Consider the following 19,701-nt stretch of genomic DNA (forward strand, 5'->3'; position numbering starts at 1 on the left):
AACTAAACTGCATTCTTCTCACTCTGCCTGAAAATTTACCTTCCTTCGCTGCAACTTCCTTAGCAAATCAGACTAGGGAAGGCTGACATTAAAGGCACCCCATGTCCACAGTGCTCCATGCAGGGTCAAACCCAACTTTTCATGAAATGCCTATGAGAAATGACAGGGACAAATAAAACAAGTGTTTATGCTCTTATATATATTAATTCATATACTATTTGTGCCCCATAAGCTTTAATTCAGAAATACCTTACAAGATGCTTGCCTGTTGGTCTTAAAAAAAGATTCCCCCTCTCAAGATCAGTCCTTTTTTAAAAAAAGTCTAATCATACCACTCCCTTCCTTCATTGCTATCTAACTTTTGCCACTCCATCTTTGCCACTCCATCTTTGTCACCTCTGTTGGTAAGCTCTCAAGCTAAGTGCTGTGGTGAGTTTGTGGACTACAGTGGTACCTCGGGTTAAGTACTTAATTCGTTCCGGAGGTCCATTCTTAACCTGAAACTGTTCTTAACCTGAAGCACCACTTCAGCTAATGGGGCCTTCTGCTGCTGCCGTGCCGCCGGAGCATGATTTCTGTTCTCATCCTGAAGCAAAGTTCTTAACCCGAGGTACTATTTCTGGGTTAGCGGAGTCTGTAACCTGAAGCGTATGTAACCTGAAGCATATGCAACCCGAGGTACCAGTGTATACCCTATTAAAAGTTTAAAAGTAGCAAATACTGCTTTCTTTTCTAACCCCCCTTTTCTTTCTTTCTTTCTTTCTTTCTTTCTTTCTTTCTTTCTTCCTTTTCTTTTCTTTTCTTTTCTTTTCTTTTCTTTTCTTTTCTTTTCTTGCAGAACTGGGTACAGGCAATAGAAGACCATTCAGCATACAGCACACACTATTGTTCTCAGGAACAACTGAGCGATGAAGAAGAGGAGGATGACACAATATCAGTTGCTGAGTTACAAGCTTCCCTCAAAGTAAGAAAAAGCTTCTGTATCTCATGCTACGTAGAGGTCTTCTTGACTCTCTGAATTTCTGGATAACTTTTACCCTAGGGCCTTTCCTCTGGAATACACCAACACGAGGTGCCTTGGTCTGTGCAACTAAGGTTTAAAGGTGTACATAATAGAACTTAAAAGGTCTGTAAAGGAATCTCTCTCCTTTTGCTTTATCCCTCCCTCACTCACACTAGGCTTTATCTTTAAGCCATTCTCTTGCATTTTGAGCTGCCATTTTCCTTTGTTCTGTATGAGAACAACAACGGGTTGAATTTCCTTGCTTTTGCAGCCAGATTTGGGGATGAGGCCCAGATCTGGGGATTCCAGCGTATGCACTTCCAGTGTTTTGAATTCCTGGAACAAGCTCTTCAGCTTCCCACTCCCGTCACTGCTATCAAGCTCAGAGAGATGCAGACCTTGTTGATATAGGGCTTCTTTTGAATAAATGAAAAATGAGGAAATAGGAGCAGCACTTGTAGCAGAAATCAAAAGAAGCCCTATATCAACAAGGTCTGCATCTCTCACTTATTCCTAAGTTTTTCTTAAAACCGTCAATGCATTCCTATGGGAAACCGTCAATGCACAGTGGTGCTTCGCAAGACGAAAAAATTCACAAGACGAAAAAACTCGCAGAACGAATTAATTTCGTCTTGCGAGGCACCACTGTACTTTAAGTTAGAAATATACAAACAGACACTACATGGCAAACAAATACTCATAAAACAGCAGTAAAACAGCTAATCTTGCATCCGACTCCTAAGGTGCTTCACTTTACAATTCACATCTGTTAGTACTGTATATCCAACAAAGTAGTTTTGTTAGTTTAAGGATTTCTGGCTGCACATTGGAACTTCTCCTCCCTCTTCTTTAAAACAGTTTCACATATACATATATATACATGTATGTCCCAGGTCTGAAGGTCTTCATGGCACTACTTAAAATAGTGTGTAGAATATATCAGCTTCTTCTACTGTGGTTTTTTTTAGAACTAGCTACTGGGCAGATATAGTTCTTCTGAACACTTTCCTGCCTGCCTTTAAGTTGTCTAATAAGAAAGTAATTAACTTTTCCTTGGAATACCAAACAAGAAAAAACAGTCACTTTAAGTTACATTCATTTAAGTCATTAACTGGATGTAATTCACTTCTAAAGCAACTTTAATTCAGTCTATGTAGCCATGTGACACTCGAAACAGGATGCTGTCCAGAGTAACATCTTCTCATTTACTAGAGGTGGAGGGGAGCGGGGAGAGGGTTTTACTACTTCAAGCCAGAAGAGGGAGCTCATCTGTTTTGTTTAAATATTTCTGAAGACCTGCGTAGGTATTTTTTTTAAACAACAACAACAGTATTTAAAGATTATTTGAAAACCTCTGATTATAGGAAACAGTTCTAGCATAAGAAAAAAGTTCAGTAATTGATTTTCATTATAGTAATAAGATAAGTAAGTCTAACAAAATGCACATTTGTAGTGCTAGTAATTTTTTTATCCTAAGAATAATTTGATTATGCGTATCGCAACTCTTATTTTGCATAAAAATATACACTTCCTGCGGGAAGTGGGATTATTGGTTTGTTGTTGTTATTATTTTTATTACGTATTTTGTAGATTATATATTGTAATTTTATGTTGTGAACCGTCCTGAGATCTACAGATGAAAGGTGGTATACTAATGGTAAAGGTAAAGGTAAAGGGACCTCTGATCATTAGGTCCAGTCGTGGACGACTCTGGGGTTGCGGCGCTCTTCTCGCTTTACTAGCCGAGGGAGCCGGCATACAGCTTCTGGGTCATGTGGCCAGCATGACTAAGCCGCTTCTGGCGAACCAGAGCAGCGCATGGAAACGCTGTTTCCCTTCCCACTGGAGCAGTACCTATTTACCGTATCTACTTGCACCTTGACGTGCTTTCGAACTGCTAGGTTGGCAGGAGCAGGGACTGAGCAATGGGAGCTCACCCCATTGCAGGGATTCGAACCGCTGACCTTCTGATCGGCAAGCCCTAGGCTCTGTGGTTTAGACCACAGCGCCACCCACGCCCCATATACTAATAGTGCTAATTTGGAAACATGCCAAACTAATACCTCTTTGGCTTCTTACAGCTTTTGCCTCTCTTTATGCAAAACATGTTCATGTCTTGGCTTGTTTTACTGCATTCTCCTGTTCTAGTATCTTAGATTAATTTTAAGCTACTTTATTTCCTGTAATCATCCTCTACTATACATACTTCATCCCAATTTCCTTTCTTTATACTGTACAGATCTTCCAAGGGGCATACCTGGCAACATAACTACAGCATGTGCAGAACTCTAAATAGGGCCAGTACATGCTGTACTGTTGCAGATAGTTTCTGGAGAAACCTTACAGCGCATTGCTCATTTCAGGGCAACTAGTGAATAATTCTGCTTAGTCTAACTTGCTTTATCAGTGCCTTAAAAATTTATGCTGTGAAATTTGAGTATCAGCTGTGTCACCTTGAAAACAATTGTACTTCTGGAAACTAGAGGACGTACCTTCAGCCATAGAGGGCTTTAGTTCTGAAATTGATGTCGTGTTTGTTCTTTTTCTGTCCCAGTATGATGGTGCTTCCAATAGAATAAACTATAGCTCAGAATCAGCAATAGCCATTATTAAACACTGAGCGTGGGTGAGCAATGTGGCAAACTCAGGATTCATTTATTGGCTTATTAACAGGGTGATCCTATGTATGCCTACTTAAAATGAGATTAATGAGATGAATGGGACATATATCTGGATTGCAGCCTAACTGAAGCTAACTGCAAAGGACAGTATACATACTGGTGGGAAACCTGTACTTTACAGTATGTTGTTGGATTCCAACTCCCACCAGATTCAGCCAGCATGGCAAATGGTCAAAGATGGTGAGAATTGTAGTCCAGCCACACTTGGAAGATCATGGTTCCTTCCCCCTAACTTGAGATAGACAAATAGGTATAATACTTCCTTGGATCAACCTATAATAATGTTATGTGGGTGCCTTGATTCCCCTGAATTCCTCAGTGCCATATTCCACTAAATATCTGATAGGTGTTAGAATTTCATCAAGCCTCCTGGATCCAGCAGGGATTCAGCTGCCAGAATTGCCAGGCCAGCCTGATAATGGCTGCTACGTATGAGTTGTTAACTTAACCAAGATGGGTAAATAAACCATATATTATAAAGACACCACAGTCTCTGTTGTGCCTGGACCCATGGAATCTACTCTGCTGCAGAGATTGATGTGGCATATAACAATATATCCAGAAGCGTGTGCAAGCCTCTGAATTATAGTAAACTGCATATGCTATTACGTTTGAGTAAATTGCTTATGCCACTGTGTTTGCCCATCAAGAAGTCCTTTCACCTATTTTATCTCTTTAGGGCCAAGGTAAAACTCGTAAATAGCAAAGAAGGTTAGGAGAATTGCTTCTGAAATTCATAGGTAGCCTTTTTTTCCTTTTTTTTAAAATGAGCTGCTATGGCTCTTGGATGTCCTTTATATTGTGATAAAATATCCTAAAGGATGTCCTTTATATGGTATAAAACCATACATTTAAAAAATGCTGGATCAACACTTGTAGATAACTTTTTTTGTAAAAATTCACATGTGAATAATATGAGCAGCTGCTCTCTTTTTGAAATAGAGGGCCGAAGTAGATGAGAATTGGAAATCTGTAATCATATCTCCGTCCCTTTGTTTTTGAAAGAAGCAACTGCAATGAAGGTACACCTGAATTAGGACACTGGAACGGTGAGGGGACACTTGTCATTTCCCCAGTGTAAATCCCTGCCAAAGCTGATGTTTGTCTCCTTAGGGAAAAGTCATGGTTCCTCCATGGCTGCTATCTTTTCTGCTTCTCTTTCTCCTTTTCTTTTCTTAAAAAGGTACCTTTAGATTAGAGATCTGTGGTGGCATCTCTCATATGTCACCTAGTTTGGCACAAAGTTTTATAATGATGTAGGTCATGTTTAACTGGAAAGAAACTCTTTAACATTCGTTATTTTGAAAGTGTGCAGTTTTTCGTAGCATACCAAATATCTGTTTCCTCTCCACAGGTTGCACAGTCATGGCAACAAAGACTTGATAAAGAGATTTCTGGATTCCTCACCGTAATTAGGTCATGTGACACTTCTCAAGGTGACTTGTTTTCGTTCATAATAAGGAACTCTCTTGTTGCTTTGAAACATTTTCCAAGCTGATCAGCAAGAAGAGCCTTAACTAGCTTCTCAGTACATATGGGACCACCCCTGTTCTGTCTGACCAGATGTCTCGATCAGGCCTTAGTAATGGGTGCAAAGTTAGCTGATCTCATACTCAGCATAATTTTTGCTCTTTTGTGTCCTGATGTTTGCAAGTAATTTAACTCACACATTTTGATACAGTTTAATATGTATTTTTCAAAAGGTTAACTTCCACTTTCTGTGTGTCCCACAATATGCACAGAGAGGGGGCAGGTTGGTTTAGATACAAGCAGCGACCATTTTGCATGCGTTTGATTGGTATGCGACCACCGATGTGCAAGCTATTTTTGGCCCCGAAAGGGGCCCGGGCAGAAGGGAGCAGACTTACTTGCACTTTGCCGATGAGCACAATGAGCTGGAATGCAACCCCCTCACAAACGGGGAGTTGCCTGTACTATGTGAAATTAGAGCATTTATTTTAAACCTGACAAGTATTGTAGTATTCATGTTTCATAAAATTGTACGCATTTAAGCTGCAAAACCTTCTTCGTCAAGGCAGTATCTAATGCATTTTTAGAAATGAAGAATTCACTGGGGACAGCAGCCTTCTCAACCTTATCATTCTGGATTCCTCTTGCCAAAACACCTGAACTTTCTGCAATGCTGTTAGAATAGCACTTCATCTTACAAAAATCTTATACAGGCCTACAGTGTTGAGATGTTTCTAACTTCTTTTGCTCTCAGACTGTCAAAATTTTGTGCAACATTTGTAAATGAAGAACAGGTTATAACCATTAAGGGAGGACACAATATTTTAGAAGTCGTGGTAGCTGACTCAGAAACACAAATTTGGGGTTATGTAGTAATGTGCCATCCAATTGCTATGAAGGAAAGGTTACTGTTCAGATATTCCCACCGGCTTGTCCAATGGCAGTCGTACTGTGGCCTATCAAAAGCACTGTCTTGGTTTGTCCTCCTGTCTTGTGATCATAAATTTCATAGTAAATTGTACTTCCTCCTAGCTAAGACCTATGGGTTTTATTACAGCAGAAAGTAATTAAATGTTCTCTAATTAGACATTCCTTTTTCTCAAGTCAAAGATATCAAGTGTATCCTATGTAAGAATGGCTGATGGATGAAGGTTCTGGGTCATGCTTCTGTGAGACTGTTTTAATAGTAAACTTTGTAGGTTACACGAGCTAAAACAACAACAAAAGGTGGGGTGGAATAAAACAGTAACACATATATTACCTGCCCCTTCTAAAGGAATGCCTACTTCATTTCTCAAGAAAGCTGAAGGGGTTTCTGAAACATCAAGAGAAACTTGTGAAGCGCTGAGCAATTGTCTCAAACTCTTCACTAAGCAAGAAGGGGTAAGTATTTCTATATGACGTACTCTCTGTGAATCAAAACAATGGCAAGTATCTATAGAAGAACAACATAAGAACATCATTTGGATGGGATCTTTTCTGTCCTTTGCAGCCTTGAGTTCTGATTGCTGAGCAATATTCCCTATTGGTTTGGACACTTAAGAACTTCAGATATTTAATGCAATGTCACTTAAGCTCATAGCCTGAGAAAACATCTGAAGTGTTCTCACAAATATCAAATGCAGTTTTAGCAGAGAGACATTGATAATAGAACTCTAGAACACTGGTCAAGTTGATAAAAAGAAAGAAAGATTAGAAGTGGAAGAAATATTGGTTGGAATGTGCAGTCTGCTTCCAGGAAGAAGCAAAAACAAAATATTGTGGCTCCTTAAGGTTATCGTGTAAGTTTTCATAGATGAGTCAACTTCCTCAAATGCATGAAGGTTGGCAGGTATATGTATAAGTGGGGGAGGGGAGGTAGTGGAATTGTAAACACTGGGGTCAAATGCCAATGAAATGCAAAAAGGAAAACTCAAAAGACAACTGAATTAAAGCTTAAATGTATGCAAGATCAGCACAGTCACGATTCACAATGGCAGAACCGTAAGCCCACAACTTATGCACATTTAACTTGTGCACATTTAACTTGGCAATTTATTTATTTGCTTAAAATAAAAAGGGGTGGGAAGGGGGCAGGTTCTGGGAATACCGACTTTGGCAATCCCATCCACCATTGAACCCAATGGGTTCATGCCAGAATGTAATCCCCACATTGTGTACTTTGTAATTGGAGATCACAATCAACCTACATTAGCTCTGTTAACATGTTGGGGAATAGGAAACCCTTGTCTGTATTTAAGCCCAGATAGAATATATTGAAGATTGATTCAGAAGTTTCATGATGAAATTTTCTATTTAATGTTGCTTTGTTCAAGAGGGGGGAAAACTAAATTTCAGATCAGCAGTAGAGTACTCTGGGAGACTGAAGTGTTCTCCCACTGATTTTGTTTTAATGTCATTATTTCTGTTAGATCTGTATTCATACTGACCTGCTTGTCTTGTGTAGAATGCAGAAGGCATTGCTGGCAAGTAGGTGGTAACATATACTAAATTGGAAGATGAACAGGTGAATGGATCCTTGATGTAGGTCCTGTAGTGGTATTACTAGAGGAAATGGGGACAGAATTGACATTGGGTTAGACTGTGTTTATAATCTGCAGGATAGCTTTGTTCTCACTGCAGCTAGAATTCAGTTGTCAAAAATCCTGTCTGTTGTAGACCAGAATTAAGTCTCTCCCAAAGATGGTTCAAGTTCCACAAAGCCAGCAGTTTCAAAACTAATGCAGGCATGACTCATTATTGGTAAAGATGCTGTGCAACGTCACAAATTGTGCATACTTTCAACTTACCCTTCACGTACCCCCACTTTTTCTTGAGTCTTTCCGGCCCAAATACAGATGAGGATGAAGTACTTGGGACCAGAAAATATGTTCCATGTTGTGCTGGTCCTTAATGTGTTGCTAGAGGAATCCTCCTTTGACTTTCCATGTGCCTGTTGTTGCTTATGTCCGAAACCAGCAGGATGGGTTCTTTTAGTACTGTACTCTTTAGCATCCTTATGCTGGCTTGCCACTGAGTTTTTTTGTGATGCACTATAGCAGGGGTCGGCAAGGTTTACCGGCCATGGACGGATCCCTCCCACAGAGATCATCCGTGGGCCAGACTGGCGCAGTGCAACACCGGAAATTGCATCTGCGTGTGTCCGTGGCACTGTAAATTGCTTCTGCGTATGTCCAGACACCAAAAATCGTGCCTGTGCAGGAGCAGTTTTTGGTGTCTGGACATGCACAGGTGCGATTTCCGGTACCTGTGCAGACGCAATTTCTGGCGCCCCTTGGCGAGTCCCCGCACCACGCTGCGCCGGTTTAGCACAGCGCGCAGGGGCCTGGCCGAGTGGGCAGCTCGGTTCAGGGGTGGCTCGTGGGCCAGTAAAACAGTCTTCGTGGAGCGCATCAGGCCCATGAGCCACACGTTGCCGACCCCTGCACTACAATAAGACTGAATAACATGAGAGGTCCAAGTTTCTTATTCTGGATTTGAAACTCCAGCATGAATGAAAGAAAAATATTCACTATCCTATGACTTCATCAGTGGATACATTGCAAAATGTTTGAGGATATTTCGGAACCTGAAATGCTTGTTGGGGATAAAACAGGTCGGGTGGTAGTGTGCTGCAACAGAACAGAAGTGAGATTTAACCCCTTAGGTTGAATCACATGACAAGGATTTAAATTACTAATGTGCTTACATAAATCCACTGCTTATTATAAATTAATTAAGCTCATGGGAAGACAAATAAAGCTACAGTGTAGCCATTTGTTTTCAAGGTAAATTGTTTTCAAGGATAATTGGGTACATTATATTATATATTGAGCTGTATAATACGGTATTGTAAACTTGCAAAAGCTCACCGTTAATCTGTATAAAGTTATGGCTGAATTTAAAACGTTTTTATGGTGGTAGATGTGAGTTCAGCTTTGTTTTTACTTTAGCAAGTTGTATTGCAAATGAGGAAGCTTGAGCCGACCGTGACTCGCAGCACCAGTTACATGACAATGCAGTCCATACAGTGCAGCCATTGTAGGCTCTGCAAAAATAGTCTTGAATAGTGAAAATCTGAGCATATGTCTTCTCCCGTTACACTTGAGATAGGAAAAAGTGTTGGAAGAGGGAAGGATTTGGCAAGTTGAAACTTCGCAAATAATGGCTAAAAATGCACCTGCGATTACTTAATGCATCTAAGTAATTATTCATATGGACTGTGTTCTTAAGTAATGTGTATTACTTAAAGTGAACATTTAGATAGCTGTGTATGGGATTTTTGCCAGGAAGGTGAGGGATAAAACTGAAATGCAAAGAAGTACTGGTTTAGAAACAGACTAAGCAGCACTCCAAAGCCAAGCATCCCAAACAAAAACTTTCCTCAACGAGACTGATATTCAGAGGTTCCCACTGAATAGTCACAGCATATATTAAATTAATACTGAGCAGTATATAAAAAAAATTAAGGGGAAGGGCCATAGCGTAGTGGAAGAGCATCTGCTTTGTATGCAAAAGGTGCCAGGTTCAAATTCCAGTATCTCCAGATAGGGCTGGGAGTTTTCCCCGTTTCAAACCTGGGAGAGCTGCTACCTTCTCAGTGCTGAGTGCTGAGCTAGGCTGACCAATGGTCTGATTTGGTATAATGCAGCTTCCTGTTATTAACCACTGTTTAACTTTTGCTGCAAGATGCAAGATGATTTTACCCATACTAAATATATATGTGTTTGTTTGTTCCTCTTTTCCCCCTTTGACTGGGGCATGGGAGGAAAGTTTCTTATTCTGGATTTGGAACGCCAAAGTTCTGAAATGCCCTCCAGGAAAAGAATGTGTAACAAAAACTTCCCTTTCTCTATCAATTAAGGTGGAGTCAATTTTTGAAGAATGGGGGAATGCAGGGTGGTTGTTGTTGGTTGTTGTTGTTGTTGAAAAAGGCGTATTATTCTGTGTGGGATATGAGCACTAAGCCTTGAAGAACGATGGCATAAATCTGTAGAGAGGGTGGAGGCTTCATTTGCTGTTTGTTAAGCTTAAATGAATTGTTTTCCTGCTTGAAAATATTTACAGTAGTACCTCGGGTTACAGACGCTTCAGGTTACAGACTCCACTAACCCAGAAATAGTACCTCGGGTTAAGAACTTTGCTTCAGGATGAGAACAGAAATCGCGTGGCAGCGGTGCAGCAGCAGCGGGAGGCCCTATTAGCTAAAGTGGTACCTCAGGTTAAGAACAGTTTCAGGTTAAGAACGGACCTCCGGAACGAATTAAGTTCTTAACCTGAGGTACCACTGTATTGTAGATCCCCAGAGTGATCTTGGGATAGTTATCTGGATCAGGACTGCAGCATGGGGAGAGGCAATCTTGCTCCAATGGAAACTTCTCCCTACCACAGCAATGCAAAACTGCAGGACCACAGTAGGGAGCCAAAGGGATAAGCCCATTGACCCCACTCCAGAGAAGGCCCCCTCATGTTGGCATTTCTGCAGTAAAAATCACACTCAAAAGCAAACAACCTGATTAATGCCATAGTTCAGACCTTAGCATTGCATATATTAAAGTGCAACACTAAATATAGCTGTTGTGGTCAGGTAAGAATAAAAACTGAATGGTGCTGGGTTATAAAATGTGTAGGGTCCCTTTGTACCTAACTCAGTTTCTGCCATCCATGCCCATTAACAAATGTACTGATATCAGATGGGCACCTGTCCCTGATTCTTTCTTTTTATTAAAATAGCTTCAGAGGACATTTTTTGGGGGAAAGAATGTACGTCTAGCTTATGAGGTTCATTGCTGAGTGCTCCATGTGACTCCACTTGTGAAATAAATCTATTAATGTGTTGGTGATGGTTGTTTCTTTAAATAGCACCATTTTGTATTCTGTTTCACAAAATGAATGGAAAATTAAAATTCTGAACGAAATGTGAGATACTCATTTACATTTTTTCCCTGAGAATGTGGTTCAGATTACAGGGATATTTAACATCCAGCTAGGTCACTCAGGCTGAAGTCTTAAACTCATTTAATAGGAACCGTTGAACAAAATGGAACTTATTTCCAAGTAAATACATTTAAGATTGTGCTTAGAGGGGAGGGCTGCTAGGCTTCATAGCACTGTTTGTAGGCCAAGCCTAGGCTCATTTAGTTGTTGTTCAGTGGTGTAGCCGTCACATAATGTCTTGTTGGGTGGTGATTCTGGGGTTAATCTTCATCATTTAGGCATTGTTTGATTCCCATTCCAACATAATCATCCAGGGGTCCTTTACCTTTACCTGCTAGACTGTATGGGAAGTATCTATGCCAGTACAATGTATTTTGAGGGGTAGGGTGAGGGGGTAGCAGGAGTGTTTTGTGTGTGGTCCAATTATCCATGTGGGATTAAAATGTCTCACCTGTATGGAATTCTCAAAAAGTGTGTATGTTTTGTTTGTCTTTCTTTCTTTTTGCTGCAGCAGTAGCCATACCACACACAAAAAATATTGGAATTGTGGTTTTCCACACTGCTTTCTGAAGACCTTATTTCTTTTCATTTTTTTCTTTTTAAAAACCTCAGCATATAACTGCTTTTTGGGGGGTGGGGCGCAGCTATGTTTACCAGTTTAATTGACAGGCAGGACTTAAAGTGGTCCAGCATTTTCTGGCCTTAAGGTAAAAGAATGAGAAGTTTCACTGTTGGATTTTTGCCTGTCCCAGAACTGTGAGGAATAGGAGTTCTACAAAAATGGCTGCCTTCAAGTTGGTATAACAAATAAAGTAATTAAACATCCATCTGCCTTTTGAATTGCGTGTTGTGGTTAAAGGTGGGGCAAGACACACTTTCTTGTCTGTCCTGTCTGTCCTGAACTTCAGAAGACTCAAATCTGTGCATATTTACGCGTGCATATCCCCCTGCGTTCAAAGGACTTAAAATTTCGAATAGACATGGTTAGGATTGCACTTTTAAATCCTTCTGAATTCAGTGGGGCTTAATCTCAGGTAAACGGGATTAGAACCGCAGTAGTATTATTCCTTGGCAAGCCCTCTTCTTGACCAAAGTTGCACTTAGGCTTCAACCGTAATGCGTGTCTTCGTGGAAGAGAGAGATATTTTCGCAGCAAGCAGGATGCCTCCGTGTAGCTTGCTGCACACATGCTCCCCTTCCCACCCTTTAGGACCCAGCAGGAACTTGAATCAGTACTTGGGTTAACGGGTTTGCAGCTCCGGCGAAGGCTTGGCTCCCCGTTCCCTTGCATCGTCCTGAAGTGCGCGCGGGGCGGGCGGAGGAGCGGCTTCCGTTTCTCCTCTACCATCCCTCTCCGACTCCCGCGTCTGTCTTGGCCACGCGGGGATCGCGTGGGGGCGCCCCAATTTGGCCCTCCAGAAGCCGCCGATCAGCGCTTCTGAGTCAAGGGCTTTCTTCTTTTGCTTGCTGCTTGCAGCAGCCGGTGCAGGGAAAGCGCCGGCGTCCTAATTAAGCTGGTGCTGCGCCTGCTTGCTTGTATCTCCGCTATCCTTGGTTGTTGTTGTTGTTGTTGGGCCGGGACGTCTCTTGAAAGCCTTCCCTGCTCGGGAGTTGCGAGCCTGCAAACTGTCCCCGGGCGTGGGGGGAACCCGCTTGGCTCTCGCGATAAGCCCTGCAGAGGCGTTGGTGCAGTTGCAATAGCGGCGCCGGTTTGGAGAGCGGACTAGAAAAACGAGAAGGTGACTGAGGCGGCGGCGGCGGCAGCAGCAGCAGCAGCAGCCGAGACCTTGCAGGGCTGCGCGCGAGGTCAACAATGCCCTGGTGACAGAGGAGGGAGGAGAGGACTGGGCAGCTTGCAACGCAAGACGACCTTTGCCAGCAGCTCCTAGGATTCACCGTGTATGTGTGTCAAGGTGTGGAGCACAACGAACGAGCTGGAACGGTAGGTTTCTCGGGGCATGCAGGTCTTGTGTGTGTGTTTTTCTTTGGCATTACGTATCTGTGGGGAAATATTCTTGAGGAAGAGATGGAAGGTGCAAGGACAGGAGGGACTGATCTGGGATTCTGCCACCATGGGAAGGACATGCTGCCAGGCTTTGCCGCTTTACTAGGCTCAAAATCTATTCCATCATCCCCTGACCCTGGTAGCTTGTGCTATAAAGCTGAAAAGTTTGTAGTTTCTGGCGCTTTGTTTTCTGATGCTGAAAGTTTAATGGCTTCCTTCTGACATTGGAATGCATTCCTCTTCACTGTGTCAATGAGCCTTTAAAAACGCCTATGTGTTAAAACATAAGTCAGTTCTCAGAACTGAGCTCTGGACATTTTTTTTAGTAGTGGGGGCTCCTTAAAAATAAATAAATTGAAGCTTAAGTAGAGGATGCAAGTAAAATTATAGTTTGTGGTATTACTTCACTGACAGCATTGCTTTTATAGTTTCATAGAAGTTGGTATTGTTGTATTTCAGTCTTTGCAAACTCCAAAGAGATGTTCAATATTGACATTGAGGCGTTTTCAGCCATATCACTATAGTAGCACATAGATACAGGTAAGCTTCCTGTCAGGTGTGTGTTCTGTAGAACAAAGGATATGCTTTGGCTTTAAAATGCAGTACATACAGATCTTAATCTTAATTTGAAGGTATGAAATGAGGACACTGAAACTAAAACTGACTAATTTACTTGAAGTCTGAGACGTGAGTGAAATTCAGTAGTAACCTAACAAACTGCTATGCCCTTGGAAGTTAAGCCCTAATGGTTTTCAGGGTTCTTACAAATAAATGTATTTGAAATTGAAGTTAAATTTTTCATAACTTAATTCTGTTTATTCCTTTGTGGGAAGCATCTTACTTCTTAAAAGAGTGATGCTTGGCTGGTTTTATTATTTGCTGCAGTGCTTCTTAATCCACACTTTACTGGAAACTATCGCGCCATCTGCAATGTACGTTTAAATTACTGTAGCATTGTACCACTTTAGACAGTCATGGCATCCCCCAAATAATTCTGGGGGGCTACCTACTGAAGCATTTTTGTTTGAAGGTTGGTCTAGTGGTGGTTGTGTTCATGATAGTTAAATAGAACCTCCGGGTTCTGAGACAGTCTACCTTTTTGTATCTCTCGGTGTTTGGTAAACAGCAGGTGAGGGATGTCACCTTTAGGCTAGGGGCAGGTTGCAAAATCAGGCTGTGGGAAAAAGCTTGCTTGATTAAATGGACCTTTATGTCTCTTCTTATGTTGTAGGGGACTGCTGTCTTACACCCACTTTTACTCATGCTGAGTTTCCTACATGGGTATCGCTTCAGTGTAGGAAATTATGACATACACAGCATGGGTGAATGGGGGTGAAAAGCGGTGCTGATGTGCAGTGGACCCTGTGGGAACTATGGGTATTTGGCCCGCCATTCACTGGGTACTGCTAGATCTGAGTGGCAGCTTACCTAAACCCATTAACCCCTTCTCATCCACTGTAACCAAGCTTAAGAAGGTGTAGCTATATTTGTTCCCATTCATGCCTTGCTACCATCCCAACTACAATTTTTAATTGTAAGGTCCTTGTGGACAGAGACAACTCATTCTCGCTTTCCGTTTTCTCCCCTCTTTCTCATATTTTATTTCTTTTTCTTATGCAACACTGGAAAACACAGGGTAGCAAAGTTCTATGCAAAGATGAACTTGCTCCAAACTTTAAACATTACAACAATGCCGCCTACGATTATGTTAGCCCATCCCTCATTCTTCTAGAACGAAAGGCTGTTATTTATTGGCTACTTGAAGGTCCCATAAGAGACTTCAAGCACTTATAAAGGGAAATCTCAAGTGCAACTGCAAATATCTAGCTTGCCTCATCTGAACTGCAGACCATTAAAAAAAATATTTTGAAGGAAAACAGGGTGATGGATTAATCCCTAGAATGTTGATCTTTCCCAATTTATTGTGGCCCTTAGGGGATTTATTTCCAGCTCCAAATAGTATGAGTATTGTGTGTTGTGCAGATGTCTCTTCATGACACTTGGCACACTCCCTGGAAAGATGTGGAAGTGTATAAGCCTTGCTTATGTGTTACAGGGCTGGCCCTACTCCAAATGGCACCCAGGGCGAGGAATATTTCAGTTCCCACCCATTTGCTGGGTTTTTGAAACCCTTTTTGTGCATTGTGTTTGCAGCCCTTTTCATGGTTGTGATGCACAAGTTGGATACTGTGTATGATTTGTTCTTGTTCGACAAGATGGTGCATTTGTGCATATGGATCCTATCGCAATCATGCCCACACTGTTCACTGAATGAGACTGTTGAAAGGCTTCCTACAAATAAAAAGCATCTGTTAGTACAGCCCTGGCCATGCAGCTCAATGTCCCCAGCTTTGCAAGTGAATATGTAGTTTTCAGCTGTTGAGTGGATCATTCAGTGAATAGCCTGGAGCCCAGGTGATTGTGTGCTCTGGCTGGCAGCAGCTCTCCAGTCTTTCAAGTTAATGTGTTTTCTAATCCTGCTACTTGAGATCTTTTAACTGGATCTTTAAAAAGACCTGCTGCCAAGAGCATACTCACAATCGTTACATCCAAATTCATGAGATCCAGAATGTTGCTGTTCCTGCCTCCTTCAGTCCAGATGGCGATAAGATAAAGTGCAGAATGCAAATTATAATGTAAGGCAGTGGAATTTGCTCCAGTTTGTTACTATTTGACATAGAAATTTGCACCAAGATTTTGTAACTCTTCCAGGGTACATGGTAATTCTTAATTAAATCTTGTTCTGAATTTTATTATATATACGGTATATCCCCCCCCCCCCCGGGTCAGTTCTTTTCCCTTACCATTTTTGACCAAAGTGTGCACTACAAACAGGAAAAACATACCTTTTCTGTGGACCCTAGCATATGACCATGTGGGAAAATAAGTGATATTTGGGGATCTAAAGCACCACTTTTTTCATCACCAAATTAATCAGTTAATAGGTTTATGTCGATACTTGAAACAACTTGGTGATAGATCAAGGCCCTCTGTTTAAAGTTGGCAAAAAATATTCAATTGCAGGGTAGTATTTCTCTCCTTACAGAAGGCCCTTCGCTCCAGAGGAGGCTTCCATTAACACCAGACAGAGGGGGAGATGTACTTTCCCCCTTTCTCTCTGCGATGACTTCACTTTCCTTCTACACCCCTCCAAAATATGTTCCAGAGAATTAGGGAACCTCTTTGGAACAGCCATAGGAGGTGGTACTGGGAGCTGTCATTTGGTACAACCCATATTTTATGTGCACCAGTACCAATTGGTACTGGTGGTTCAGGTTACTTCAGCATAAACAATAATACTTTTAGCTGCCCTTAAAGACACAATGTTAAATAGAAAACTATAATTTTAAGGGTTAATTCACTTAAATGACTCTGGTAATGACTATGAGCAGTCTTTCCGTCATGGAAGTTTATTTGGGTGGAGGACAATATTAAACTGCGCATTGCCTCCCCAGTTTCAGCCTCTTGTTCAAAGCTGTAGCTGCTTCTTTAACTTCTCATACTAAGTTTCATCAGTATTGCACATATATCTCTAGTTCACTGCTGTAGATATGAAACATGTGAAGTACCGTATACAGAAATATAGGGCTTCAAATAAATCAGACTTGGCCTGTATGATGGGCACAATCCTGCCATTCTGCTCGTACAGTTGTTCTTACAATATATTAGGGACAGAAAGAGGGATATGGAGGGTGGCAACATGGAAACGGGCCTTTTCTGAGGTGACACCTCATTTGTGGAATGGTCTCCTCAATGATGCTTGCCTGGTGCTTTCATTACATATATTAAGGCACCAGATGAAAGCTTTTCTCTTTAACCAGGCGTTTTGCTGATTAACATTCTGTGACCTTTTAAATGTGTCTGTGGAAGAGGGTGTTATTGGTTTATTTTGCTTCGGTTTTACTATGTATTTTGTGTTTTGATTTTGTATTTTTATGTTGTGAACTGCCCTGTGATCTTCAGATGAAGGGTGGTATACACATTAAATAAATAAATAAATGTACCTACCGTCAATTTTCCTTTAATTCCACAATAGACTTCATACGGTGAGCCTGTCTTGTAGAACGCTCAAGGAAAACACTGCTGCAAAGAATGGCCTGATTTATGAACGTTCTAATTTGAATCTGCAGGGCCTTCTCTGTAGTGGCCCTCTGTTTATGGAACTCCCTCCTCTTGGAGGTGCATAGAGTGCCTTTGTTAGTGGAGTTTCACTGTTGTCTTTAACACCCATCTTTTCACCTAGGCCTTGGGGTAAATTAGGTTGGTGGGTGACACCAGCTATCGTTGACATACCATGCTGCTGCAGAAAAACAGTGCTTTTATGGTAATTGGTTTTGTCACTGTTGTAAAATTTAATTTTGTTTAATGTGAATAATGCAAACCTCCCTGGAATCCTGATGAAAGGCAGTATAGAAATATAGCATTATAAATAAATCATTGTAAAGGAATTTGAAACAGAGCCGCCACTATAGACCACAATGTATTAGAAGACTGATAATGCCAGAAGGCTTTCTGAGGGATCCTAGGCCAATCATTTTTTGGTTTAAAATTCAGTACCAATATGTTAAATAAAACCGGGAAAGAAACTGCCTGTCAGTGGAACTCAGTAATAATGACATAATACACTTAGAGTTGCCAATAGCTAAGGAGCTGCATTCAGGACTAACTGAACTTCATAGAATCATAGGCTTAGAAGAGCCTGTTGTGTTACCCCCAAGCTCATACTAGCAGTTCCATGAATTATACAAAAGTTGCATTAACTGATTAATAGGAAACTTGCTTTGCCTTTCATAGCGCCTTCAGTTTTAGTTGCCAATTTTTGCTTAGACAAATTCTTTTTGTAAGCTTTCCTATTCTGCGACACATTAAAATGGTGAGACAAAACTTCATGGCGAAGTTCCCTGGTCATCTTAATCCACTTCTCTGAGCTTGTTGACATGGTTTAGTTAGCAAACTGGAGCCTATTCTTGAAATAGCCTTGAGTTTCACGTTCTTGGGAGAGATGAGATTTTATTCATACATGTTTCTACTTATAGGTGAGGAATCTGAAACTGGAGCATGAGCAAGAGAAAAACAAGATCTTATCTGAAGCTTTAGAAACACTAGCTACTGAACACCATGAATTAGAGCAGTCACTGGTCAAAGGGTCACCACCTCTGAGCATCTTTAGTGAGGAACAGTTCTATGATGCTGTTTCAGGTAAGTGTGTGACATAGAAAACTAAAACGTTAGGGGTTTTTTTTCCTTTAAAAGACCAGGGTCAAGGGTGTGTGTGTATTTGTGTGTTTATGTATAAACATATGCATATATACACACACCTTGACTTCTCAGAGTAATGAACAGAAGAAAAGGCCTATCCTGTCACAAGTAGTTTGCAGTATAAATTTTGACTCTGGCTAGGAAGAATATGTTGAAAGGGGCAAAAGTAGCTAGATTTGGGTGCGAACAGCTGTAACTGGATTTGGAGTAATGAATTGTTTACTCTATAAGTAGTAGGTATGTAAATCTTGGTTTATATACAATAGAGCTCAATTTTTATAAGAGCCACGGTCACTCCTAGCCTGGCTGCTTTTTGCCATCTGTCTCTTGCCTTTTCCATCTACAGACAAGGACAAGCTAATGAAAAATGAATTTAGATCATGATTCAAAAACAAAAATGTGGTTGGTGCAGGCTCAGGAGAAGTAACACTTTAAAAACCCATGTTCAGTGTCTAAAAACAGATTAAAATATAATACACACAATTTCTAGCTTGCCCGACCAAAATGCATTAGATTAAATTGAATTGTACTGTTGTGAGGAGAAATGCGCTGTAATAAACTAGGTGTTCAAATAGGTTTCTGCTACTGAAACCATTCAGCTGGCTAGGATTTCAGGGTCATCTTAGAATGGACAAGTAGTTGTCTTGACCATGTATAATGTGTCCTCTGCAGAAAATAAGAACCAGACCTCTTTGTTTGATTCCTATTTTTGGATAATGACTGAAGGAAAAAGCCTGTTCTCTGAGAATGAGGGGTGCAATGTGGGTTGGAATCTGCATGCTGATCAATTGAGTGGGAGGCATAAATGAAACTGAACGCAGTTTCCCTTTTGTAAACTTTATTAAGCTACCAAAGCATTTGAGAGAGGTTTTGCCACCAGCAAAACCCCTCACCAAGGTCAAGAAATGCTGGAGAGAATGCGTGGTTTGGCTAGCTTGCTTAAGAACCTTCTATGTGTTACTTCTCTACAGGCAGTGAGAAAATGTCGTTAAGCAAGAGGCTATGGTCTGCCTAGTAGCCATTTGTCTTGTTGATGATTGTTTCTCAGCATTAAATTGTCTTGTGAAAATTATTTATCAAAGGCCTTTCACGGAACCTGAAAGACAACACAGCTGCTCCTAATGTGTGCATGCATACCATAAGTGTCTTCTGATATGTAGAAATATAACACAGACAAATTTAGTGACTGTGCCAGAAGGTAAAATCTATCAGAACTTAAGGAAACCATTCTGGTGGAAGAACAGGGTTGTCTGGGATATAGGTTATTATTGTTATTTATACCTTGCTCATCTGGCTGGGTTGTGAGGGGGTTGGACTCCATCTGAGTGCTGCTGTTTCAAGGGAATGTAATTTCTCATTTGTTTGTG

General features: G+C 41.1%; 2 protein-coding genes across 11 annotated transcripts in view; one reads left to right on the plus strand and one right to left on the minus strand.

Moving 5' to 3' along the window:
* Positions 1–19,701, minus strand: part of RIOK3 (RIO kinase 3) — a 910,199-nt gene that overhangs the window by 547,359 nt on the left and 343,139 nt on the right. The window lies entirely within an intron of this gene.
* OSBPL1A (oxysterol binding protein like 1A) overlaps positions 1–19,701 on the plus strand; it is a 154,461-nt gene that overhangs the window by 104,308 nt on the left and 30,452 nt on the right. For 9 of the 10 annotated variants that reach the window (XM_083451591.1, XM_083451593.1, XM_083451597.1 and 6 more), the window contains 4 exons: positions 839–964; positions 5,039–5,120; positions 6,431–6,537; positions 18,112–18,274. In XM_083451591.1, coding sequence (XP_083307717.1) covers positions 839–964; positions 5,039–5,120; positions 6,431–6,537; positions 18,112–18,274 — 478 coding nt within the window. Of the gene's footprint in view, positions 1–838; positions 965–5,038; positions 5,121–6,430; positions 6,538–12,283; positions 13,013–18,111; positions 18,275–19,701 lie in introns of those variants that run through there. The other variant, XM_083451592.1, reaches the window with a different exon arrangement.

The sequence above is a fragment of the Podarcis tiliguerta genome (genome assembly GCF_965153285.1).
Source record: "Podarcis tiliguerta genome assembly, chromosome: 7".
Taxonomy (NCBI): domain Eukaryota; kingdom Metazoa; phylum Chordata; class Lepidosauria; order Squamata; family Lacertidae; genus Podarcis; species Podarcis tiliguerta.